This window comes from Artibeus jamaicensis, unplaced genomic scaffold (assembly GCF_021234435.1).
Source record: "Artibeus jamaicensis isolate MK-2021 breed Jamaican fruit bat unplaced genomic scaffold, CSHL_Jam_final contig_2259, whole genome shotgun sequence".
Lineage (NCBI taxonomy): Eukaryota > Metazoa > Chordata > Mammalia > Chiroptera > Phyllostomidae > Artibeus > Artibeus jamaicensis.
The window spans coordinates 8263550-8289509 of record NW_026521468.1 but is presented as its reverse complement, the minus strand read 5'-3'; the positions used below and the strand labels follow the sequence as shown (position 1 = coordinate 8289509).

Here is a 25960-nt window from a genome sequence, read left to right as displayed (position 1 = left end):
CTGGGCTCCGGTGCGGCCCGGAGACCCACGCTCCCCACGTACAGCCCCTGCAGATCCCCTGCGGAGCTGCAGCAGGGCGGACAGGCCCGGGCTTGACCAGGACACAGTGCACCTGGAAACGAAGTTTCGTCACTCCAGAGACACCCCTGGGGCTGAGAAGTTCCCTACAGATGGCGGCCCTCGAGAAAGGAAGCTGCTGCCTGTCGAGCCGCCCTGGCACTTCCGAACCCCCTGTGGTGTGCACAGCAGGGGGCGGATCAGCCTCTTTTGGGGGCTGTGCACCCTGCGGTGCTGGGCCAGGGCTCGGCCTCACGCCAGCCCCGCCCACCAAGTGCAGACAGGCCCACGGCGCAGGCCCTCTGTGCCCCAGCCACCCACACCTAGACACCAGCAAGGAGGTCACTGCCCAGGAACAGGACGGCTCTGCCAAGCGCTGTGTCCCAGGCGACCGAGGCAGCAAGAAAAACGAGTTGTCAGCTGCAGCCTCTCCCTGTCCCCTCCACAGACAAAGCCCCCCGGGAAGCGGGCATGGGGCAGGGCCTGTGTGCATGGCCAAGGGCAAGGGGACCAAAGGTTAGTGCCCCAGGACGTGGCATTCTGCCTCACTGGCGGGGCCCCAGGCTGCTCTGTGCCCCACCGGGTCCCTCCCCAAACCCCCCGGGCCCCCCCACAGCGCCCTCTGTGAGCAGCTCCCCTGCCAGGCAGACGCCTCAGGCCTGCCCCGAAGCCACCGAGGCCCCCAGCGCTTCATCGAAGCGGATCCTCTGCCTTCTAGATGCCACAGCTCCTTGTCTTTGGGGCCTGACTCCAGGCTCCTGTCACAGCCGTCCCGTGACCACAGGCACAGAGGCCAGCACCCAGACAGGAGCCCCGCCCGCCCACCACACCAGGGTCCGAGCCTCACCTGCCAGGGCCTTCTCGTAGTTCTTCCCCATGGCGATGAAGTTCCGCAGGCTGGGGTTGAACTGCTCCATGATGGTCTGGGGAGAATAGGGACAGAGTGTCAGTGGCCCGGGGCTGACCGAGAGGGCCAAACACAGGGCGCACGTGCCCCCCGCCCCCCGGGGCCACAACCATACTTCCCGAGTCTGAGCTGCGCCCTTGAATGCCCTTGGGCCACCCTCCTTTCTGCACCTGTACGATGGGGTGATACCGAGACCAGAACCTGCTGCGGTGCGCCCTGTGGCCTGCATGCGCGGGTAAGCACAGTGCGTGTGGGGTGGTGCGCAGCATGTGGGGGCGCTTGGATGCGAGGCTGCCGAGGGGCCGGGCTGAGTCAGCCGAGGAAGGCCCTCCCGCCAGGCCCTCCCGCCAGCCACGCACAGATGCCCCGTGCACCCCCCCCCCGTGCGTCCCCCCAGCACCAGGCTTCCCTCCACGCGTCAATTACTGAATGCAGCTGATTAGCACCCCACCGCCGGCCACGCAGACACAGCACCACTGTAAACACCCCGCCAGCCCCGGGCCTGTTCGCTGACGGGCTGGAGTCACGGCGCCAACGTCAGCACTTCTCAGACTGGAGAAATTAGATTTTCACTCGAAGGCCAAATAAACATTTTAATTACGAGGCATAAAAACAAGCACTCACAGTGAGCGCCAACGCGAGCTCTCCCGGGGATCTGTGCCGGCTGCCGGCAGCCAACCCTGCCAGCGAGACTCGGGGGGAAAACTTCCCGAGAAAACCATCATGGCCATGTCCTGCCCTCGGCCTGTGTAACAACACACGTCCACCCGGAGGGTGGCCGGGGAGAGACACTGGGCGGGGAGCCGCCAGGCCCCGGGCAGACCAGGGAGGCCCTAGATGCAGCCCCGGCCCCAGGGCTTGTCCCGAGCCAGGCACTTGGAAGCTCGGCAGGATCTGGCCTCAGGAAACCCCCCCACCGGGCCCGAGCGCCACCCGCCCGCCAGAGTCCGCCAGGAGCGCCAACGGAGGCACCCAAACACCTGTGGCCACGGTGGGTGAGGACCTCCGTTGGAGCCACCACCCACCTGTGTACAGGCTGGGCCCCAGGCTTCCTGGGGGGGCGCCCACCAGGCCCCCAAACACCAGGGACCTGGGAAGGGAGCCCTTGGCTAACTCCGCTGGGGGGGGGGGGCTGCTGCGTGATCCCCGGAGCTGACGCCTGCTGGGGCAACAGCAGTGACCCCGGGGTCCTGTCCCCCACGGGGCTTCTAGCTCACCAGGGGCAGAGCAGGGAGCTCTCAGCCGAGGCGGGAGAGGGGCCTGAGCCTGTCCTGGGGAGAGGGAAGCTGGAGCCCCTGCCCCACGGGGCCACATTTCAGGGTTCCCTCAGGCTGTGGGGGCCACGCTGTAGCCAGGGAAGGGGTGGGGGACCTGCCGGAGTGGCTCAGTGACATGAGAGGTGAAGGCGGGGGTGGAGGGCCCGAGTCCTGAGCACTGTGGACCTCGACGTGGGGCTGGTGGGACCTGGTGGAGACGCAGGGAACGGCCTGGGGACCAGACTCTGCAGTGGGGACCCGGGGTCTGGACACGTCATGTCTAAGGAGAAGTGGGGACCCGGGGTAGAGATGTCACAGAATGAGCAGGGGGCGCCCGGGAGGACTCCGAGTCCAGGTGAGGGCCCGGCCAGCAGCGCCCGGGCCTCCCACTCCGGCGGCCGTGCAGGCCCAGGCCTGGGGCTGTCGTGTGGCTGGTGTTCCTGCCTCGTGCCCACACGCACACGAGCGTGTGTGTGTACACTCTGCTGCACCACACCCGCCCCAGGGACGGGAGCGGGCCTGGGGCGCCACTCTAGGGCTGGGCCCTCACCACCCTCGGGGGCCTCCAGAGCGAGCGCCCTCCCCACACAGCCCACCTGCCGCCGCCACTTCCAACCCAGGCCCTGAGCCGCCCGCAGAGCAGGAACAGCTCGACCTCCCGCCGTCACGGGGAAGGCTCTGGGGCTGTCACGGAGACACACTTTCTTGGGAGTGAAGGAACAAGCGTATTTCTTTTGTTGTTGCTCACTCACTCAAGGACACGCTTACTGAGAGAGAGAGGAAGGGAGACAGAGAGAAACACTGACGTGAAGGAGCAATAGGACTGGCTGCCTCCTGTGCTGGCCCCGCCAGGGCATCGAACCCGCAACCTCGCGGTGTGCAGCACAATGTTCCAACCAGCCGAGCCGCCGGCCAGGGCGAGCTGCACCTCGGGAGGCCCTGCCCGGGGAGCTGGGGGCAGACTCGCGCGCTCCCAGCGGAGCCACCAGCCGGTCGGACGGCACCCGGGGCTGCAGGTGCCTGGGACCTGGAGCCGCCGTGGGACTCCGGGCCCAGGAGGGCCACGGGGCGCACAGCGGCGTCGTAGGACCGCGCTCCCCGGGCCGGGCCGAGTCCTCAGGAGCCCCAAGTGGCGTTCACTTAACGCGCCAGCGCCCACGCCGCGCCACCAAGACGCCCGGCCCGGCTGCCCTCGGAGGCTGAGTCCTTCCCTCAGGAGCTCCCACAGGCCCTGAGCGGGTCTCAGTCTTTCAGTTGTCACCAGGTTACTCTGTGCTGGTACGGGACGGCTCCCCGGTGACAGGCAGGCACTGGGTGCTGAGGGGGCTCCTGGACGCCCCACAGAACACACGCTGCAGATGGTTGGGCAAAGAGACGCCCCGAGTTCAGGGGTGCTCAGATCGGTCAGTCACCCTCTTGCTGGACGTCACGAAGCAGGATGTCCCCTCTGCCCCCAGCGTCCCAGGCATCCAGGCCTCAGGCACACGGGCAGGGCAGGCGCACTGGGCTGACCCATCCAGGCCTGGGACCCAGCCATGGCACAGGTGGCCACTGGTCCCCAGACCCCACAGGCTGAGGGCCTGGTGAGGCCTTCCGGCCTGGCCAGCTCTGGCCAACCCTGGCCAGTGGCAGCCATCTTGATTTACTTGGGCCAAGGACTCTGCCGGACAGCAGGGACAAAGGGCAGCGGACACCTGGCCTCCAGCCGGGCCACTGAGGGCGGGCGGGGCTCTGCCAAGGCCTCGCTCCGGTGCCTGGGCGGCCAGGCCTGTTTACTCCCCACTGTGGCCCAGGACGGCCCCTCCCGCGGCTTCCTGGCGGGGCCGCCCAGACAAAGAGGCAGTTTCTCTGTGGACGGACGGGAAGGGGCGGGCCACGCCTGCTGCCTCCAGCCCTTCCACGTGGGGCAGGCAGCCCCTACTTCCTCTCCAGCCCAAACCCTCACCCGATCAGTCTGGGTGTTGCCGTCCCATTTCACAGAGGGACAAACAAAGGGAGACCGAGAGCCTGCCCGCCAGAGCCTGCGTCGCCCAGTGGCCAGCTGCACGGGCCCCGGCACTGTTCCAACCAAGACCGGTGGCCCCAGGCCACTCCACCTGCCTGGGCTCCCCGAGGAGCCGTGTTCCAGCCACAGTAGAACGGGGGTGAGGCTGGAAGGCACCCTGCTCCCCTCGCCCGGGACGGCTGTCACCTGGCCGTCCTGTCACTCCAGAGCAGGGCCTGGCGCCTGTCCTATCTACTCACCTGGCTGCCCCCGATCACCCCCCCTCAGATCTGACTCTGCAGAAGCAGGCGCCAGCTCTAGAGCCGGTGGCCCCAGCCTCCCACGGTGCCACCATCCGTCTGGACACTTGGAAGGCGGTGGCCTTCCTCTGGGGGGCTCGCCTACTGCAGTCCCCTCCTCACCAGGGTCCCGGCCAGCTGGTGCTCTGGGCAGAGGGCAGCCTGTCCCTTTCTAGAATGTCTTTCCTGGGGACTGTTTTTAAATAGATCTGACTCCAGGATTCAGTTCCTGGAGGACTGCCTGGAAGAAGCAGATCAGGAGCTGGATTTCACTTGGTTGGACTCGGGGACAAACCAAGAGGGCTGGCCACGCTTCGACAGCGCAGGCTCTTCTCCCCACGTTAACCACGAGATTCCCCCACGGGCCACGAGCTCCCCGCAGACTACAAATCCTCTTGGGGGACAAGGACCCCTCCCCCGCCCTACACACGCAAGCCCAGCCTGCCAGCCTCCGCTGGGACGAGGCAGGGTCCCCCAGCTCCGGTGGCCCAGCCAGCAGAGCCTCCAGTGGAGGCTGCAGAAGAAAGCACCTTGTGGCAGCCCTGGGGGGGGGGGGGGCTGGGGTCTCGGGAGGCAGAGGAGGGTCCCTCCGGGGCCAGGGGCCACTGGAGAAGGGCCACCCTTTCCTATCATTGCACCGGCCCAGCCCAGGAGGCCCTGGGCGATGAGACAGCCGAGTCTCAGGCTGAGTAACATCAGGACAAGACACAGAATTCAGCCAGTTCTCCCAGTGCCGGCTCCGGGGCAGGGGCCCAGGCACCGGTGTGAGCAGAGCAACCCGTGCTCCCAGGCGCTGCAGGGCCCCACACCCCCTTCACGGGGCACAAACCACCTGATCCTGTGGAACTGGAAGCCCTACATCCCCACTCCTCTCTCAGGGGCTGCGGCCCCCAGGTGCCCCAAGCCTGCCCCTCCTGAGTGAGATCTGGGGGGCAGGAAAGCCCTCAGGCAGCCTGCGAGGGATGCGGGGCCAGAGAGTGCAGGGTGGGGTCTGTCCCGTGTGCCGCCACCCCCCTCCCCCGCAGGAACTGGACACGCCCATCAGACCAGAAGCCATGAGCAGCGGGGTCCGAACTTGGGCCTGCCGCTTCCTTCCTGTCCAAGAAACATCTCTTGCCTGTCCCGTGCTCTGTGGCCAGGGCCTCTTGAGGGACTAAAGGCCGGGGCTACAGTCGCACCCCTGGCTGCCTGGACCTGCCCCAGGGAAGTGTGTGTCCTGTTCATGTCGTCTGTGGCTGGTGCGCACCGGGGCCCTGGCTCCAGCAGGCGGCAGGTGGGTGCGCCCCCTTCCAGGAGGCCCTTTGACTGAGGGTCCGGCGGCCCGGGGCCGACACTCACTGCTGCTCTGACAGATGGCACCCAGAGGACCGCCGCACCCCATGGTTGGGGGGATGGCACCTGGGCATTGGGGGCCGATCTTGTCCCCAAGTTTCCAGGTGGTGAAGGCCTGACCCTCACCCCTGGGGAAGTGGCTGTTTTGGGAAGAGGGCCTTTACAGGGGTCAACATGTCAAGAGGGGGTCCCGAGGGTGCCCCAGGAGGACCTGGGAGGGGCGGCGTCTGCCAGCTGAGGAAAGAGGTCTCCAGACTGGGAACCAGGCATTGGCTGCCGCCGCTGGGTCTGAGGCACCTGCCCAGCGACCCAAGTCAGCCGAGACCCGGGGCCGTCGCCGCCTGCAACGCAGAGGTCCTGGCCTGGCCGAGGTCCGTCCTCATCGCTGATGGCACAGCCAGGCCCAGTTACTGCTGAACCGGCTGGCTGGAACATTCCAAGGCCACTGACCCGTGCTGGTCCCCGAGGTGGCTCCGCCTGAGTTTCACAGGCGGGGCTCCTGCTGGACGAGAAGGCAGCAGAGGGCCCGCCCTGCCCGGCTGCCCTCCCTGCTCCGCGGGCTGCCCCACCTTCGGGAGCACAGGCCACTGGGCGCCCCAGCCAACAGCAGAGCCTCAGCCGGGGCTCCCCTCTGTCTGCTGCCACCCTCCTGGTCCCCTCCACTGCTACAGCTGACGACCACGGCCCCCTCCCCCAGGAAGTGTTCCCTCAGGCCCGTCAGCCATCAAGAACACAGTTGCGCTGAAGTGGACGCACTTGCCCAAAAGGGGTAGGACCCTGGGAAAAGCAGGTCTGGCAGCCAGAGGCTGGGCTCGGCCCTCCTGGCTCATACCTGCTCAGCCCCCCAGCCCCTCCCCGTGATGGGCTGCTCCCCTCCTGCTGGGACCCCCAGGGCCCCGCGCGGAGCTGGTTTCGGGATAAACGATGCCACACGCAACACTGCGCTGTGCCCAAGCAAGCCACCAAAGGTTAGTCACAACGACTCTCGATGACCAGCAGACTGTATAGCCCAGGTGGCCCCCAGCTGCTGTTCTGCTTCCCCCAGAGCAGAGCCAGAGTGATAGAGAGTGGGACTGTTAGGGCCAGGTGGCACCTGCATGGCCCCACCACGTTTCCTCCCGCAGGTGGGGCGCTGGCAAGAAGCCCACACCGAGAATCCCAGCAGCTGGCCCTGACCGGAGCCCCCGGAGGAAAGGTACGTCCAGGGCACTGCTGGGTCTGCAGCCACCAAGGCCCTACATCTCCAGGGGGCAGGACAGGCCACCACTGGAGTGCCACCAGTCCCTGGGCTGCAGAGGACCTGCCTTCCGTGGGAGGGAACGGATGGGGGTGTGGACAAGGCCTCTTCTAGCAGAATGTTCCTCAGGACAAGGGACCCCAGCACAGACTGCGCACACGCACGCACGCACACACGCGAGCACAGCCCCCACACACACTCACGCGCGGCGCTGTGACTCCTCGCCTCCTTCACGGGCGGGCACGGGCCTGCTCCACCCGGCAGGCACTTCCGTTGCCAAGGAAGTGCCCGTCAGAGACTCGCCTCCACCGCCTCCACCCGGCCCGCGCAGCTCTGACCACTGCGAGTGCCGGGCCACTGACAGCCACCGACGGACACACGCGGCTGCCCAGGTGTGGGCGAGGGTGAGGAGGGCCCACCTGGAGGGGGTGGTGGGGGTGGCAGTGGGCAGGGGCTACTCAGTCAGGGCTTGATCAGAAAGGACAGCAGTGGGCCCCCTCCTGCCAGCGCCGACAGCTACCCTACGCCAGCCCTTCCCGGCCACACCAGAGGTGGCAAGCCGACTGACTCCCAGCCACAGGGACCTGCTGGCAAACGTCACCAGCACAAGGGGCCAGGTCAGCTTCCCCACCAAAGCTGCAGAATGAGGCCACAGCACCGAGAACAGCGCCCCCCTCTGCTGGCCCCCACTCCGCATTCTCAGGACAGGCTGAGGCCTGTGACACCATATTCCTAAAGGATGTGCCAAAGCTGCCCCTCGCGGGTCCTCAGGTCCCATGGGAACCAGGGCTTCTTCTGGGACACAGAGCCACCAGCACGGCACCCGCCTGACAGCCCCCCTGCAGAACCACCAGGAGATGAGATCTGCTTCCGGCAAGCACCTCTCCAGCACTCGGGGACACCAAAGGCCTCTCCCAAGAGGATTACAGTGGCGGCTCTGTTCTGAGCGGCAGATGACCACCCTGCACGCTATCCCCACCCCAGGCAATTACCCAGGGCTGCCCCGGGGTGTGCCTGCGGCCAGTACGCTGTCCCCTGGAGGGTCTGAGGGCCAGTTTTCAGGGGGAACTGGGACAGCAGTGTGCTCCTGTCCCCTGTGCCTTCCACGAAATCCCCTGAGGACACGGGTCCCATGGGAACTAGACCACAGGGAAAAAGACATCGTCCACATTACAGAGTCTTCCAGGGAGAACAACCCAACTGTTCAGTTTATTCCTGTGTTTCCAGCAGCAAGGCCAGGGATGAGCACCCTCGTTGCCCTCCTCTGCCCAGGCGAGTGCCTCTCCGAGCTGCGGGGGCCGGGATGCCAGCCCACAGCACACGGCTGAGCTGCAGATCGGGTGCCATGAGCGGGGCTGCGTCCCAGCCCCTCTTCTGTGCAAGCCACCAACTCCAGCACTGAGGCAGGCCATCCCTCCACAGGACAGAAGGACCTGCCTGGCTGGCCCAGGGCCTCACGCACGTGGCTCTGGCTGTGCCTTCCGTGTCGGCCGGTTTCTGCTGGACCGAAGGCCAAAGCCGCCCAACCTGCACCGGCTCCACCAGAGAACCTCCCACTCCCGGGCGACCTCACGGAAAGGCACCGACATCAGGGAAAGGCACCGGGGACGGGCAGGAGGAAGTCTCAGCCTGCCCCAGGAGCAGAGCAGGGCGAGGACACAGGAGTCACTGACCACCAGACAGACGTCGACGCCGATGCCGGGGAACGTGTGCCCCCAACCTTCCTGTCTGCTCTCACAAGACCACCAAGTCCCCGACAGCCCTGTCCTGACAGCAGAGTTCACTTCAGGCTCCAGACAAACCACAGCCTCGCCGAGAGCTGCCCGGCCGTGACTGACTGCATGCCCGGCCGGGAGGCCCTGGTGTGCCTTCCACCAAGGATGGTCGTGGGGATTCCCCAGTGCAAAGCCACGCCACGCGCCCCTCGGAAGTCTCACCATGAAAGTTCCTGTTTCATGGTTTCAGGGCAGAAGCTGGGAAACTAGGAAGAACAGCCTGGCACGTCTCCCCACCCCTGCAGTAAGGAGCAGGTCGTAATGGAACTAATGACTAATAATTGAACAAGCCTCCTCCCCTGACAGCGCTCACAGAGCAACGAGACCAGGAACGCAGCTGGGCTTCTGCAGGCCCCCCCCCACACACACACACAACACTCTTCCCCCGCGGCCCCCAACGCCTGTTTACCAGCAGCTCTAACATGGCCTCGGAACTGACCAAGGCCATCCCCACCTGGTCTCAGGATCCGTCTGGACCACCTCACCGCAACTTCAGGACCTCTACTGAGGCTGGGTGACAGTGCAGTCTGCCTTCTGGGCTCGGACCGAAGGCACAGGGTCACCCAAAGCCTCCCTCTGGGTCCTGAGCCAGGGAGCGCGTAGCTGGCCTGGCGGGCCACCGGCTGAGAAGCCATGCTTGCTTAACGCGGTCAGAAACTGTTGCTCCGCCAGCGCGCTGCAATCTGGATCAGCCACCGTGAACCTGCAACTGCCGCGTAAATACCAAGTACCCGGTCCTCCCAGCCCAGCACTTAACCTTCAGACACAGTTTCAAAATAAAGCGCAGCTTTGTCAGAAGACGCGCGGACCGCCCGAGGCAAATCTCCCCGGCGAAAAGGCGTCTGGAACTGCAGCGGGCCGAGCCGCCCAACCCGCTTGGTCTGTTTGGTGGGGGTGGGGGGTTCGCACCGAGGAAGTGGATGCTGAGAAACAGAAGCCCCAGGGCCTGTTAACGGGGATCCGAGGCACTCGACTGACGGGGAGGGCTGCCCAGAAGGCTTCCCGGTCACTTCCAAAGAAGACGCGGATCCGAATTCGACTCTTAACACATATCAAAGCAGAAGCAGGCGCGCCAGCCTCCTACACAATTAGTCTTCTCCCTTCGCGGTTACATAAGATGATGGATTATCTATTCACCCATCCAACCTGCCCGTGCGACCTCCCACCTGGGCCACGGCCATTAGTGCCCGGAACGGAGTTGTGGAGAGAAAAAGCCTGTTGAGAAAAAGTGCCCGGAGCCTAGCGTAACCGCGCCCGCGGGACTACCACACCAACCGGGGCAATGCGGCCAGCCAGCCGCGGGCATCCCAGCCCTCTGCCCCCCACCGCCCCCGCCGCCCCGGGACCTGCGCCCCTCTCCACTTTGTCCCAGGCGCGACGAGGGCGCGTGGGGGCAGCGCAGACTGGCGAGACGAGGACGCCCACACACACCTGTGACCGGTCGAGGCCGGGCCACCGCCGCGGCGCCGGAAAGACCCCTGAGGGCCCGGAGCAGCCAGGCGGGGCCCAAGCGTGCGGGCGGCACGGGGCTCACCTTATAAACATTTTCCGTCAAGCGGTGCATCTCCTCCGAGCGCGACAGCGACATGGTGCTGGTCCGGCTGCACCACGGACCGAAGCGGGGGCGCAGGTAGCGGAGGCGGCGGTGGGGGGGGGGGCGCAGAAGAAGCCACCAAAAGAACCAGCAGCCTGCGCGCGGAACTCGACCAGAAACGCGGCAGCTCGCCGGCGGGTACCTTTATAGGAGCACAGGCCCCGCCCCCTCTATGCCCCTCCTCCTATCGCCCGCCCCCGCCGCGCCCCGATCGCCACCCCAGCAGCCCGCCCCCGCCCAGCCCGCCGCTGCTAGGCAACTGGAAGGCCCCGCCCCCGCGCTTTTCTTCCTATTGGTGGGTTCCGGAGGGGAGGAAAGGGGGCGGGAGAAGGAGGCGGGGCATATGGGGCAGGCGCAGGGCAGCGATTGGCCGGCGGCGCTATCGATCAAAGAGGAAAAGGCGGAGGCGCGGCGCGGGCTGAGGCCCAGGGAACAGCCTTGGGGGGGGGGTCCTGGCGACAGCCGGGCTGGGGGCGGGGAGGTGGGGGCGGGGTGGCGCAGGAAGAAGTGAGCAGGAGGTGGGAGTGCGGGAGGCTGAGGCGCGTGGGGGCGGCATTTCGCGAAGTGGTGAGTCGGGGCGGTCGGGCCTCCTCGAAGGCGCCGGGGTCGCGAGCTTGTGCTGGGAGGCGACGGTCCCTGGCCGGTCGGCCGCTGGTCTCGCGGGCTTGGGGAAGGATGGGAGAGACCGGCGCGCTGTCCCGGGGGTCCTTCCCGGGAATGTAGTAGGTAAGTCCGCGGGGCCGCGGCGACCCCCGGGCTGGCCCTGCTGGGGGAGGAGGGAGAGCGGGCCCCGGGGGAGGTCAGGCTCGGCGCTAAAATCTTGGAGAGGGGTGGGCCCTTGGCGGAGGAGGGTGGCGGAAGAGGATGCGGGAGTGGGGGCAAGACTTGAGGGTTCTGGACTGGGGGCAGGTATGGGAGGGCAGAAGGTCCTGCAGGGAGGGTTGGGGACCTGGGGACTCTCTTGGGGGCGGAAGATCCTTGTTGGCTGGAGTTCTCTTGCGGAGGCAGGGTCTGCGGTGGTGGAGGGGGCGGGGAAACCTGGAGAGGGGAACTTCCTGGACGTCGGATCACGGGTCAGCTCTGCCTGCGTTTGAAGGAGCTTCCTGGGAGGTTTTGCGGAGGAAACTGACCCGGGCTGGCACAGTGGGTTCCCAGTGCAGGTCCTTCAGAGAAATATTTACACGAATTACACTAACATGGAGGAATTGTTTATGTCGTAAAGCACAAGGTCTGAATATTTCCCTTAGATTAAGTCGGACGTTGCCTGCTAGTATCCCATCCTTGGGACAGTGCTCCTTCATCCCTTCAACATCAGGCGCTGAGGAAGACTCGGAGACACACCAGACAGACAGCAAGGGACTAAGCAGGCCCCAAAGTCGCCGCATCCATGACCTGAACGGACCTCACGCTGCGGGCTTCCTATGGGTGCAGAGGAAAGGAATGCGGTATTCCGGAAGCAGTTGCCTACCCACCTCCTCAACCTTGAGTCTTGGTTCCCTGACCTTTTGGTTTAATTTCCTTCCTGTGGGCTCACTTCCTTCTTTGTCCTTACTGCTCTCCAGGTGCTAAGATAGGTCCCAGTGGTGGCAGCTCCCCGGATTCTTTTCGTTGTGTGTGATACCAGCTGAGCTGGCTCTCATAGTGAGGACGTTAGTGGTCCTCTTTCCCTTCCTCCGGGCAAGCTCGAGTCAGCGCACACTCTCTTGTGAGCCCATTGACGTGGCAGGGTCACAGGGGAGGCTGGGTAGGTAGAGGAACAGCTGCTGTCCCAGAGGGAAGTGGAGGGCTGGGACCAGAAGCATGACAGGTGACAGGTGGGCTGGCCCCTCTGGGAGGAGGTCAGCCTGCAGACCCCGGAGGGAGGAGAGAGGCCTCCAGAAAAGCTCCCACGGTCCCCAGGCCTGCTCCCTGCTTTAGAAGGTCCCGCTCCTGACACCCCCTCCTGCCCACTTGGTTGCTCACACTTAGGCAGGACACCTCTGCAGAGTCCAGCCTGCCTTTCCAGGTGGGCTGATGGCTGCAGCCTGTGCCCACCAGCCGGCAGCTGGGAGGGGCGCCCTCGGGCAGAGGAGCACTCATGGGGCACCTGCCACAAGTGATGAAAAAGAGGGTGTGTCGTGCCTGGGCGGAGGGCAGTCACACAGCAGGATGTGGGCGGGGCAGCCTCACCTGCCTGGCCTGGAAAACCCAGCTGAGAAAGTCACGGCCCTGCCTGCTGTCTTTCACTAGCCACCGGCCTCCAGAGAGGTCCCCAGCATGGGTGTGCCACCCCTCAGCTGGGAGGAGGTGGTCTGAGCCCAGGGCAGGAGACCACCCAAGTCCTGTGAGGCCCCTCTCTTCCTTGGAAGTCACCACAAATGGTAGTAGTGCCTGGGGTGGGGCCCGGCACCAGGGTACGGACGCAGGGCCATCGGCGGTGGGCTGGGAGAGCTTGCAGTGCGGCTTGTCCTGCCTCCCTTTTATTTTGGGGGCATTTGGGGCCCTTCGTGAGCACACCTCATTCTGCGTCACCTCACAGACCGTGTTGGGGGCCGTGGGGTCTAATCCACCCGCCTGGGCGTAGGCAGCCAGTGCGACTGGGCAGTCGTTGGCAAGCCTTGGGGTCTGACCGCCTCTCTAGGACCAGCAGGAGGAGGCCACTGTCCCCATGGGATGGGGAAGCTCTGCCCACCCTCCTGCCCCACAGAGAACCAGCGAGAAGACCAACACTGGCAGAGAGCGTCGGTCTGTGACGCCAGGAGCCCAGGTCCTCTGTCCCTGCCCAGAGTGGCTGTTCTTCCTCCTGTCTGTGGGGGGGTGTCTACAACGAGCCGGTCATTCACAGTCCCCAAGAAGCAGGTGGACTGGAAGGTGCACACCACTGGTTTTCCCTCTCACTTCTGATGGTCGGTCTCGGCACAATGGTTCCCACAGCCAGGGAGGTGTGTGGCCAAGCCGCCCTTCAGCGGCCCAGCCCCGGACCAGAAGGTCCACCTGCCTGGGAGCTCACGAGGGTGCCCTCGTACTCGGTGTGCTGAGCCGGGGTCAGAGGCAAGAGTCTGACTGCCAGGCGCTGCCACGGTGACCCCGGGTGGGCAACCTGGGGGGAGGCTGGAAGCAGAATGAATGTAGCTCTTCATCAGCTTATTTTTAGTCCCGTTATGTAAGTGGCTTCATCTCAACGTCACGTAGGGAGGGGGTCTCGGATTTAATTACAGGATGACAGCCTTTGCTTTTCGAGCAAGCTGTTCCCCTGGCAAAGCGAGCCCAGGGATTTGTGAATTTCTGCTGAACAGAAGTGCCCTTTCTGAGGTGCCCACCGGCCGAACTCTAAGTGGCCGCCTCCTCTGTCCCTCTCTGACCAGCCTAACCCGGCCTGGCAGAGTTTGGCCTTGGGGGTGGCGACTTGTGGTCACAGGGAGATCTCGTGCCTGGCAAGGGCGCTGCTTTTGTCACCCCCCCCTTCTTCCCAGCAGCCTCCTGAAGAAAGGGACCCGCCCAATCAAAACTCTTTCCTCCCTGGATCAAAGCACTTGTCATCGGTAACCAGAAAGTTTCAGAGGAGAGACCACAGGCCCGGGGAGCGGGGCCATGTTTGGTCCTGCTTCAGCCTCTCTGCCTCCTCCCTCCACGCCAGGCGTTCTGGCCGGCCAGGGTCGCCGGGGAGAGCTATCCAAACCGAGTCCAGAGCACTGTTTCCTGGCTCCCAGCCAGGCCTGGGTTCTTTGTGCCTGCACGTCATCACCAAGAAAGCAAGGAGTGGCCTGGGACCTGGAGCGCACAGGTGGGACGTCCCCTCCCCGCCTCCCACACACACGGCTCGGTCCAGGGTGAGAGGCAGAGCCGAGCTCCTGCGGTGGGAGAAGCCCGCCGGCTGTGCACAGACGGGTGTGCTGCTGAGGGGGCAGAACCGAGGCCGGGCTGCTGCCCAGAGCTGGTGTCGCACATGGACACGGGCAGGTACCTGCTGCTACAGAGCCTGCAGCCAGGAGCCGAGGCGTGAACAGCAGCAGAACGGGCCCTGGCCTAGTGTGTTTCAGCGACTCGAAGGGAGGTCTCTGCAGAACAGCAGACGCTGGGTAGAGCGGCACTCCGAGCCCTTCCTTGCGGGCATCGCATGTCGACTTCTCTAGGCGGACAGGGTGGAAGAGGAGGTGCCAGCAAGCGCACCTCCGCCAGCCGAGCCCGGTCACAGGAACAGCGGGAGCCGCGGCGCGCACGTGTGGCCCCAGTGTGCAGAGAGGGCACTAACTCCGCCGTAACCCCCAACACCATCCCCCCAGCGTCGCCGCCTGGCAAGTCCTGTTGGCTGGGCTGTCTGCACAACCCCTGCCCAGCACAGCACAGCGCTGTCACGGTCACACACCACCAGGGCCTCTGAGGCCATTGCAGTCCAGAGGAGCCCGTGGAAACACGACGTGAGACCCTGGAGCAGGAAAGGGACAGTGGAAAAAAGCTAAGGACGCTGGACTCGGGTGGACTTCAGCTGGTGGAGACGCACCAGCAGGGGCGTGTGGTTGTGATGGACGCATCACACTCACCGTGCTACCAAGGGGGAACCAGGTGTAGCACTGGGTGCCATGATGTAAATGCAACACTGTCCTGAGATTGAAGGTTGATTAAAAGCAGGGTGCTGGCGAGTTGAACACAAGCATCTGTTTGGCTTTCGGGACTAAAAGACAGGGTCTGGCCTCACGTGCGTCCCATCCCTGTGGGCTCTGCAGGTGGAGCATTGGCCTGTCCGTCCCCCCCCTGCCCCCACCCACAGTGAGCCCTGAGCAAGGGGCCAGCAGGGGCACTCCCCCCACTTCTGTCTCTTACTTGGATCGGCCCCCACCCCGACCTGAGCGGGGGTTCAGAGTTCGAGGGCTCTCTTCTCCGTGACCAGCCACCCGGTGCCCCCAGGGGCCTGTGCTGGCTGCACCCGCCCCCCACAGGGTGCCTGACTGGGTGCCTGACTGGGCGCCTGAGCCGAACCGAGCCTGGGGGGAGGGGCTCCCGGGCTCCCGGGCTCCCGTGCAGGAAGGCGGAGCAGCGGGCCCTCTGGCTGTGGACCAGCCTCAGCCCTCTTAGTGAGTGGCCTAGAAAGTTCCAGAACTTCCCTACTGGCCAGGCTGGGGGGGCCTGGGGGGCTCCCTAGGCCCTCGCCTAGCAAGGGCCTCCTTACGTAACCCACGTCCCGTGACTTGGGCACCGGCGGGAGGCAGCGTGGGGGGAGAGCAGGGGCGCGAAGCAGCCTCGGAGGTTCGCCGGGTGCTTCTCCTGGCGGCGTCAGGCACCCACTCGCGTGAGGAGACAGTCGCTGACAGTGCGGGTGAGCCTTTGGGGGGCCACCCCCCCCCCCCCCGCTGCCTCCTGGCCCAGCCGAGGCAGGGAGGGCCTGGGTGCTGGGCTGTTAGTCCAGAGCTGGGCTGGGTGCACTGCGGGGGGGAGGGGGGGGGAGCTGCAGGCAGCAGGGAACCCCCAACTCCAGCACTCCTGCTGGGGGGCCACAAACCCAGTTCGTGGAGGGGTCTTCAGTGAGGGGAACTGGAGGGCCGGGGGAGGGTGCCAAGCTCCGTGAGCCCAGTCTGGCCGCCCCAGCCGTCCCCCAGGGTATGGGTGGTCACCCAGCCTCCCCCAGGGACGAGGAGGAGAGAACACTGAGCCTCAGAGAAACAATCACCCTTCATCTACCCCTGAAACGTGGTCTTTGTGTTCTTATCACTCCGGCTCTCAAGCGACTTGAATTGCCTTGGAAGCAGGCGGAGAGGGTGTTGGAGCGGAGAGGAGGTCTGTTCTCTGGAATCTGAAATTGGAGGCCACGCCGGCAGCCCAGCCCAGGTGCTGCCGCGGTCCTTCCGAGCAGGACGCGTGGCCCCTGCCTGCCGCCACCAGCTCTCCCGCTGCCGCCACTCCAGACTCGCGAGCCGCCAAGCTCGCTCGCGCAGATGGTCGCGGCCCAGGGCGGCTGCTTCTAATTTCAGCTGCTGGAGGCCCCTCTCTCTCTCATCACTCCATGTTTATTTAAAGCCCGATTTTAAAATGTCTTCAGCCCTGAAATCTGATTTTTTTCTTGCTGCAGATCCTGAAACCCCACTCGGGACTCTCAGCTACCAAAGGGGGTGCTTGGAGGGCGCTTCGGGCTGGATCTGCGCTCACTTTGCGGAGGGCGGGGGCAGAGAGAGGTGGGGTGGGGGCCTCGGCCCCCCAGGGTCCAGTGCCACACGTCTGAGCCGTGGCAGCCCCCACCCAGCCATCGCCCCGGCTCGGGTGGGTCCTGATGCAGTGGGGCCTCTGCTGGTCCAGGTGCATCCGTCGGAGGGGTCACGGGCCCAGGTGGGCGGTGGGCCCGGGGCTCCCATGTCTTGCGTGTCCTTTGTGCTCGGCTGTGTGGACAAGTGCTGGACCTCCCGTCCAGCACTTCCTGAGGCCGGCCATTTGCACCTCTGAGTGGGTGGTAGGCGCTCAGGCACCTGAGGCCCCAGAACCTGGGACCAGCACCTGCCCGCCCTCACCCCTTCCTACAGCTCACCCCCGAATGTGCCGGAGGGCCCGGATGGAGCCGCGTAGGGGAGGTGAGGCCGCTGGGGGCCTGGCTGGGCGGATCCTGGGCGGGGCTTGGTGAGTCCGTCTGACCAGGGACTCTCACAGCAAGCAGGTGTTGGGGAACCCACGGGGCTGGGCCTTTGTGACAGTGAGGCCACGGGGTGGGGTGGCCTCTGTCCAGCGAGAGCAGGTGGTGGCACGCGCACTGGGTCCTGATCCTGAGGAGTGAGCACGGCGCTCCCCGGGCGCGTCTGCCGTGATGGTGATGTGACTCCGAATCGAGTTATTTCAGTGTCAAGCTTGAAAACATCATCTGCCCCATCGGGCTCTTTCTCCTTGGGAATCGGAAGACACAGGTGTCTTTGTAGAGGTTTGTGGGAAGCGCTAGCCATCCCCGGGGGGGGGGGGGACAGGTCTTCCAAGTGGACCCGCCTGCCCGGAGCGCCACGCTGCTGCTGGCGGGGACCCAGAGCCCCAAGCCCTGGCAGCAGCACAGAGACCGCTGCTCACTCCCACCAGACCTGGGGCGCGCTGCGGAGCCTGGGGGCCGCGGCGCTGCCCTCAGTGGTGGGTTTCCTCTTTTTTTTTGTCTCGTGGTCCCCACTGGGAAAACCCCAGTGGCCTCCATTCCGCCTCAGGAAAGCAACGCCGACTCTTCCCGCTGGACACTGACCGCTTTCCGGGGGCTGGAGACCTGCATGGGTGGATGGGAGCAGTGAGGTGGACAGGCCCCTCAGCCGACGGCCCTGAAAGGTGGCGTGGGTGCGTGGCGGGCACAGAGCGGTGGGCACAGCAGAGGGCCCGCAAGGCCAGCTGCAGGCGTGGTGGGACGGAGATGGGCAGCGGCAGGGGCAGGGGCACTGGTGGGGGGGCTGGATCTGTCCTGAGGCAAAGCCACAGGCGGCCTCTGCGCCCGTCCCTGTCCCAGGCCCCACAAGGGAGGAAAGGCGACCTGTGCAACAGACGTCCGCCCCCAGCTTGTCGACGCGACAGCAGCCATCGCCCCCGCAACTCGGGCTCCACAAGAAAAGTCCTCACTGTGATAGCTGTTTTCAAAGGCCCCAGGGATACCTCTAAAAGTTTTTAAGAAAAAATGCCCAGAACATACCACTAACCTCCCAGAAGTGTGCAGCAGCCCCGGGCACGTAGTAACCGCCGCCCTGTCCAGGCCAGGATGGCCCGCCCCGCCCCGTCTCGCTCTGGGCGCTTCACCGGCGGGGACCACAGGCTGGGGACCTCCTGGGTCTGACCCCCTGCCCTAGCCGTCACACCTTTGAGGGCTGCCAGCACAGGTACCTTCCCTGGCTGCTCACGTCCTGTCCCGGCGTCCTGTGGGCCGAGGTAAGCTGGCCCCTCCTCAGCAGTGGCCACGGGGTGGTCCCCCCCTTTGGCGATCAGGGGCGCAGCAGCTGTGAGAATGCCTCTTTGCGGGCCCTGAGGTCCGCGCCTGGGCGTGCTGGGCAGGTGGCCGAGGCGTGTGGCCTCCTGAGGAGCCGACGCCCTGGCTTTCGCTTCGGCGGTGTCACTGACACCAGCCGGCAAGGCCAGGGCTTCGTCCACGTACTCGCCAGCACTTGTGATTTTCCGTATGTTTTTAACTCCAGCGTCCTCGCGACTGTGAAGTGGCACCTCGTCAGCATTCTGGGCGGGTCTCCGTTGCAACTCACATTCAGCGTCATACCGGCTTCAGGCGTTCAGCACAGCGACACAGCAATGGGCCAGTTACGTAACTTACGAAGTGACACCCCCGTGAGTCCGCCGTCCAGAGCTCTTGCTAATCACCGACTGCCTTCCCTGGGCCGTGCTGACACCCGTGACTTTTTACGGCGGCCACCGAAGAGGGCAGCTGTCCTGTACCTCGTGTCCCTCCCGCTCCCCCACCGGCCCCCGGTGCCAGCCCTCGGACGTGTGAGTAAGCTGCAGCGTTGGGGACCGTGGCCAGGAGTGGAAGCCACCTAGCTGTCCCCTGACAGGCGAGTGGATGAAGCAGCTGCTGCCTGTTCGCACAATGGAACACTGGTCGGCCACAGGAGGAGGGACCTCGCCACTGCTGACAGCGTGCCCGGCCCTGCTGCGGGATCTGTCAGGCAAGAGGCCGCACTCCGGGCGCCGTCACTCACACGCGGAACCTAAAAGACGCCGTCAAGGTCAGTGGTTTCGGTTTGCGTTCCCGGAGCACCCAGTGACACCGAGCGCCCCGCCAACTGTGTGGCACGCGTCCCCCTGACCCGGACTTCCCTAGGGTCTCAGTCCCCTCATTGCAGAGCGTCATCGGGAAGTGGGCCCGAGAGCCTCGGCCACCTGGAGGCTCCTCCCAGCTGCCACTCGGCTGCGGACCCAGCTTGGCAGCCTCTGCGGCCCAGGCCGAGGTCCAGCAACGGCAGGCACCACGCTGCGTGTCTCCGAGTCCAGCCCTTCCTGCCTCTGACAGCAGCCCCATGGTCTGAGGAGGGCGGCGTGTGTAAGGCCAGGGCTCCCGGGCTGGCGGCCCCGCCTGGGCAGGGCTTTGGCGAAGACACAGCCCAGGAGCCCTGGGATGCTCGGTGGATGGAGGACCCGCCGCCTGCAGACACTTTGGGTGGGAGCCCAGACGGCTCTGGCCTGGGCAGGAGGACTGTGTGGCCGGCCAGCTGGTGGCCAGGAGCCAGGGAGTCTGGCTCAGCAACCTGCCCGAGGCATCTGACCACCAGCCTGAAGGACAGGTGGGGCAGGACCCCATGCTGGGGCGGGGGCCCCAGGAAGGGCTTTCCCAAGGCCCCTGGCTTGGACGGGACATGGCTGCTGCCGTCACCGCCGCCTCCTCCCATCACCCTCGCCACCCGTCCCCCCAGCTCTTCCTACTCCCCAGGCTCCTCTGAGGCCCAGGCCCCCCTCTCCTGTGCTCTGACACCCACCGTGGTGACCGCTGGCGTGCGACCCCCCTGCCTAGTCCACCGTCTGACCCCACAGAGTCCCCAAGATCCCACCCGTGGGTGTGTCGGGTGCCTGCAAGATGGTTCTAAACTGGAAGCTTCTGGCGGCTTTCCCTCCTCTCCATCGTCAGCCCAGCCCCGACCCCTCCAAGGCTGCTGATCAAGGCGGCCGCTGCCCGAAGCCCCTTCCCAGGGCAGCTGGCACCCAAGCACCCGATTGAAGCTCATCCTCAAAACAGCCCCAGTGGGCGGAGAGTGCTCCGCGGCCACGCCGACCACGGGTCCTCCGGTTCCTGCTCCCTGGGCTGCTCCTGGCTTCTGCCCCGCCTTGGTTCCTGGCCGTGTGATAACGGCCTATCTAGGCCCAGGTTGCTTTAATTTATCCTCTCTGGGGATTGCTGAGCTCCTTGAATCTGAAATTGGTGACTTTTACCAAACGCGGGATATATTCTGCTGTTATTTCTTCAAACGTTTTCCCCCTGCTTTCATCCCCGCACGCCCCCCACAGGGCTATAATGACAGGCCAGGCCTCGAGGGCCGTCCCGCAGACCCCGGGGCTCCGGGCTGGCTGAGAGCTGCGGATGGTCTCGGCGTCCCGAGTCGGCCGCGCTCACCGCCTGCCCCCAGGCCCGCGGGGCCATCCGTCTTCATGTGTCTGGGACCACACTGTCCTTTTCCGAAACTCGCAGGTTGCTTCTTTATGTGCGGTTCCTGCTCCTGGGCCGAGAGGTGGGACTTCCCACTCGTTCCTGGCAATTCCGCCTCCACCTGTGTGAGGTCATTCCGACCACTGCCTCAGAGGGCGTCTTGTGACCCCCCCCCCCCGGGTGGTCTGGCTGCTGAAACCAGCTGCTGCTCGTCTCCCCTGGAAGCCGGTCACAGCTCCATGGTCTCTCACACTGAGGGACGTGGGGCCGTCAGCTCAACGCTGTGGCTGCAGGGCGTGCAGACTGGCCGCTGCCATACTCTGCGGGGCGGACAGTGCTTCTCAGGGAGCCGCCGCCACCCCAGTTAGCTCCAATCTCCAGTGGCAGTGGTTCTAGTTGCCGTTCAGCGTCACCGTCTGCTGCTCGGGGTCTGTCCTGCCCATGTGTGGCTCGGGGGCGACTTGAGGCCTGTGCTGTCCCCGCAGCGTGCAGGTCCCTCTCCAGCTCTCACTGCCCGGGGGCCTTTCGTAGTCCCCCTCGCCGGGAACACGGGGTCCGGTCGGAGTCCCAGCTCTGCACTGCCGGTCCTTGGGGCTTGGGAAGAGGCAGTGACTCAGACTGTCCCCTGGAGGCCGGGCCACCTGCCTCGCCCTGGCCCCTGCTCTGGCTCACGTGCGGAGTCCTCGAATCTGCTCTTTCAACTGCGACAAGTGACCTGCTGTGCCAGCATGTGGCAGGAGACTCTCCACGTGTCCTCTGAAGCAGGACAGGCCACCCTGGACGATGCCGTCTACCCAGAACAACTCTGCGACATCGGTCCTCTGCTGGAGGGACCACGTTCCCCGCCAGCCCACACCGAGGGGCCGGGACTGTGACTGGGCCCACCACAGCCGCCTCGCCACACAGGCCTGGGCGGTGGACCCTGGGCCCCCGGAGCCTCTCTGTGGGGGAGCAGGGGCGTCCCTCCAGACACAGCCCTCAAAATGAGGGCACGTCCCCTGCGGGGGTGGATGTGGTCCTGAGGCTTCCTCAAGTCACGGGAGACTCGGGCCAAGTGCCACTGATTGGGAACTCACACAGAGAGCTGGGTGGGTAGGTTTCTGCACTATTTCTGAAAAAATGCCCCCTAAGAAACCAGTGCAGCAGGCAGGGCCACAGGGAGTGGCCGATACTCATACGACCCTGTGCTTCAGAACACGGCTGTGACGCGGCACTCAAGCACGCAGGGACCGACAGCACCCAGAGAGGGACACACGGCCCCACCTGCAGCCGTCACCGGGGAGCACGTCCGGTCCGCGGTCCACCAGCCTGGCCAGTGAGCCCCGGAGACACCAGAGCCCCAGCCCCTCCCCACAGTTCGGGGTGTCTGTCACGGGAGCCGACCAGCACCCAGGAAGCCGGACACCAGTACAGATGGCCCCAGGGGTCTCGGCCCCCCCTTGGACTTACTAATTTCTTGAGCAGGTGATTCTGACATGATTCCAGCTTCTCCCGCTGACTTGGGGGCAGTGTTGTGAGTGTAAGCTGGTGGGGTACCACTGCCCCTCCGGGAGGAAGACTTCCCACTGATGAGCCCCAGGGGGCCCGTGGCCTGCAGGAGCCAGAGACCCCAGGTTTTTTAAAACAGCGCTACCCGGAGGAGTTCGTGGAGCCCACGCCCGCCCTGGTCTGCTGGTCCTGGCTGCGCCCTCCCTCACTCTCAGTGCGGCGCTGAGGTTCATTCTGTGCGGCCTCCTCCCCCAGCGTCAGACCGAGTCCCGAACGCTGCCTCCCTCCGCGGCACTGCAAAGCCAGGCAGCACCTGGTCGGCCCAGAAACCGGGGAGAAAGGGGAAGAGGGAGGGGCGGGGGAGGAAGGGGTGGGATTTTGCCTGAAATGCTGTGTGGACTTTGTCCTTCCTGTTTGTATTATTTGGGGGCTGGGAATGGACAGAAAGAGCGGAAGGGAAGGCGTCCACCGTGGCCCGGCATTGTGCTGGGGGTTCTGGCCAGATGGGGGCGTGATGAGGAACCAGAGCACCGGTTCTCAGTTCTCGGCGTGCGCAGGGCTTGGCCCCATCCTCGCTAAAAACTCAACTGCACCTGTTCGTCGGGGCTGGGGCTGCAGGACTGATGTGCCGAGACCAGCTGTGTTTCTAACCCACAGTCTGCAGCAGCTGGAGACCCCCGTATGATGCGTGAGGATGCATTACAGTTGCAGCGTGTGATCAGAAGTTGAAATTAAGAAAAAATTCCATTAAAATAGCAATGAAAAGAATAAAATCCTTAGTGATAAATTTAGCGAGAGAAGTACAAAACGTAAGCTCTGGAAACACCACACTTTTGTTGAGGGAAGTTAAAGGGGACCTGGGTGAGGACTCCAGGGACCATGGGACTAAACGGTGCCGACTTGGCACGGTCCCCAAACTGACCCGCAGCCCAGCGCACCCCGCTCAGAGTCTCTCTGGGCTTCTGTCCAGAAACTAACACACTTATCCCAAGATTCACAGGGAAATTCAGGGGACTCAGAGCAGCCAAAACAACCTTGAAAAAAGAACAAACAGAACTTGCACTTCCTGATTTCAAAGCCTCCCACGCAGCTGCAGTCGGACACAAGGACAGAAGTCCGATGAACAGCACAGGGTCCCGGCAGAGGCCTGCTCTCGTGCTGCCGGCAACCTGGTGTCCAGCAAGGAGCCGCGGGTGCAGCGGGGGAACAACTGTCACTTAGCACACACTGCCGGAACAACCGGGTGTCACATGCAGAACGGCCTGCACCCCAAGGCCCCAGCACGGCCGAAGCGGACATGAACGGGACCAAAGACCCAACCTGAGAGCTCAAGTTATAAAAGTTTTCAAGGAAAACGAGATAAATCTTTATGACCTCAGAGTAGGCGATGATTTCTTAGAAATGACACCCAAGGCACAAGCAACAAAAGAGATAAACTGGACTTTTTCAAAGTTAAAAATGCTCCTTCTGCAAAGGATACCATCAAAAAAGCAAAAACGCCCCAGACTTGGAAGAAGCTTTTGCAAATCCTACACTTGATTACAGAGTCTGGTATCCAGAATATATGAGGAGCTCTTAAAGCTCAATAACACAGTGACAACGAGCCCAATTTAAAACTGCGCAAAGGAGCCGGACATTTCTTGAAAGACGCAGGAGAGGCCAATGAGCACTGGTCACTCGGGGAACGAGCCAGGCCCCCAGACGGCCGGAGTCGAGCCTGAGGACAGCTCGTGTTGGCCGGGCCGGGGCCCTGTGGAGCCTCACGGGCGGCTGGTGGAAGGTCACATGCCGCAGCCGCCTGGACAGCGGTCTGGCCGCTGCTCCGAGGGCCGGGCAGCAGGTCTCTGCGTGCCCCGCGAGCCCGCCCCCAGGCTCATGCCGGGAGCGATTAAGACCTGCCCACACAGAGACTTGCTTGAGACATTCACAGAAACGTCCTTCTCGATTGGCAAAGAGGGGGACAACTCTAGTGTCCATGGGAACAGGCAGGTAGAGAAAATGCAGCCCCTGGCGCCATGGACGCCCACACTCGCATGACACGGGGGGACCTCAGATGCAGCACGTGAGCCAGAGGCCGGCACAGAAGGCCCTGCGTGAGGCCACACTGAGTGCAGAACAGGCCGACCCAGAGCAGGAAGCGGCGTGGGGGGCGTGGCTTCCCCCGGGGGAGGGGCTGTCCTGTGGACTGTGCAGAGGGCAGCAGGGCCTGTGACTCGTGGACCGGGCTGAGCCGTGTGCTCTCAGCGGGCGAGATGTACGGCACGGGGCTGCATCTCAGGGATGCGGGGGGAAAGGGAAGCCATCGTGCCCCCGGCACGGCGTCTGAGCGCTCTGCTCTCACCACGTTCATTCCAGGGCCTGTGCGTCCTCAGGGAGCGTCCCCGCAAGGGCCAGGTCTGAGAGCAGCGCTGCTCCACCAGATAAGCTCCCGCTTCCCACTGGGACGGGCTGGAGGTAACGTGCCGTCAGACCCACAGGGACGAGATCACAGGCAGGGGAAGGTCCAGAGAACCGGAGGTCCCGCGGGCGCAGTCTCCCCCACGTGCAGGCCAGAGACAGGCCGGGCTGTCTGTGTGCATGTTGAGGAAAGGGGCTGGCGAGAGGGAGACATGTCCCCAGGAAGAGGCCTGGGGTGTTCCCACATCCTCAACAAGATCCCGGGGCACAGGGCCGAGGACCCAGGCTCACCGACGTGCCAGGGCCAGGCCGAGTCACACAGCTGTCCTTGTCCCAGGGGTGAAGTTTTCCACTGGAGAGGTCCCCAGCCAGGTGTGGCCGTGAGGCCAGCCTCCCCCAGGGCGCACCTCTGACCTGCTGCCCTCGTCCCACGCAGCCTCCCTCCAAATTTGGGGTACGACTAGCAACCCACCCCTGGAGGGGCTGCTCCTGCAAAGAGGAAGCCAGCTCCACCAGAAGCCCCAGGGCTGTTGTGGCAGCTGCCCAATGTCACCAGATTGTCTCTGCAGGTGGGGTGGGGTCAGCAGGAGACCCCACAGGGTGGTGAGGTCAGAGCTTAGGGATGTTGTCTCCAGCACCCCCCCCAGGCACCGCTCCTTGCCCCACCCTTTTGGGGTCCCGGGCCTGAGGGCCCCCATGGGTCCCCCTTTAAGCCTCTCCTGCCCTGGGGTGTGGGTGCTCTTTCAGGCCCTCCCTTCCTTCAAGTGCCCTTCAGCCCCTAGGGCACCAGCTCTGCCACCAGGTTTGAATTCTAACCTGTGACAGTCAGGAGTCCCAGGCCCCAGGAAAAGGGAGCGGGTAAGCTCGCTGGCTGCTGTTTGGGGAGTAGGGTGCAGGGTTGACCAGCCTCAGCCTGGCAGAGCGCACACTCTCTCACACGTACATTTACACACACACACACAGACACAGACACAGACACACAGACACATACACACGGCTGGCCAGCCAGATGCCATCCAAAGCTGGAGCCCGAGCGTCAGCAGAAGGTCCCCTGGGCGTCAGGGCCTCCCTATGTCCTATGTTGGGGTTGAACTTCTAGAAAGAAGGCTGGGTAAGGGAGGGCAGCCCCGATCTCCCTCCTCCCGCGGGGCTTGGGTGCCTGGCCCAGCACTGGAGCGGGGAGTGGGGGGTTTCCTCAAGGCACTATGGGGGAGGGGCAGGGTGCACCCCACCAGGCAGGCCCCAGGTGGAACCACCGTTCCCTGAGGATGGGCCTCCTGTGGGGGCCGGAGTGGCGGGCCCATGATCTGTGCCTCCCCTGAGGCAGGCCCTACGTCCCCTCCACAACCTCCTGGGGCCCAGAAGCCCATCTGCAGATGGAGAGGGTCACCGGACCAGCTCCTCCTTTTAGGTGAGGACTGCCCCCTGGTGTCCTGGAGACAGATGGCAGCATGTCACCCAAAACGGGAGCAAGAGGGGCCAGCAGCCACACTGGCACCACTGATGGCAGTTTCTGCCAAATCCGGAGGCCAATTGGCAGAGCCCCCTGCTGGCAGAGGTGTGTACTG

The 25960-nt window shown here is 64.7% G+C and overlaps 2 protein-coding genes across 17 annotated transcripts in view; both read right to left on the bottom strand.

Annotated features, from left to right (window-relative positions):
• The window catches only part of BAIAP2 (BAR/IMD domain containing adaptor protein 2), a 44829-nt gene extending 34284 nt beyond the window's left edge, over window positions 1-10545 (bottom strand). For 8 of the 16 annotated variants that reach the window (XM_037157734.2, XM_037157730.2, XM_037157735.2 and 5 more), the window contains exons 1-2: window positions 10382-10545; window positions 905-980 (exon numbers count right to left, since the gene is read on the bottom strand). In XM_037157734.2, the coding sequence (XP_037013629.2) occupies window positions 905-980; window positions 10382-10435 (130 nt within the window). In that variant the 5' untranslated portion in view covers window positions 10436-10545. Of the gene's footprint in view, window positions 1-904; window positions 981-1134; window positions 1271-9756; window positions 9966-10381 lie in introns of those variants that run through there. The other 8 variants (XM_037157728.2, XM_037157724.2, XM_037157726.2 and 5 more) reach the window with 5 other exon arrangements.
• A 4731-nt stretch (window positions 10546-15276) lies between these two features.
• LOC119058585 (translation initiation factor IF-2-like) lies at window positions 15277-22319 on the bottom strand. The gene is made up of 4 exons (XM_053659103.1): window positions 22205-22319; window positions 21957-22098; window positions 17470-17642; window positions 15277-17283 (listed from the first exon to the last, which is right to left on the bottom strand). The coding sequence occupies exons 1-4, from the start codon at window positions 22226-22228 to the stop codon at window positions 16924-16926; spliced, it is 699 nt and encodes a 232-aa protein (XP_053515078.1). The 5' UTR covers window positions 22229-22319; the 3' UTR covers window positions 15277-16923.
• Window positions 22320-25960: the final 3641 nt, after the last annotated feature.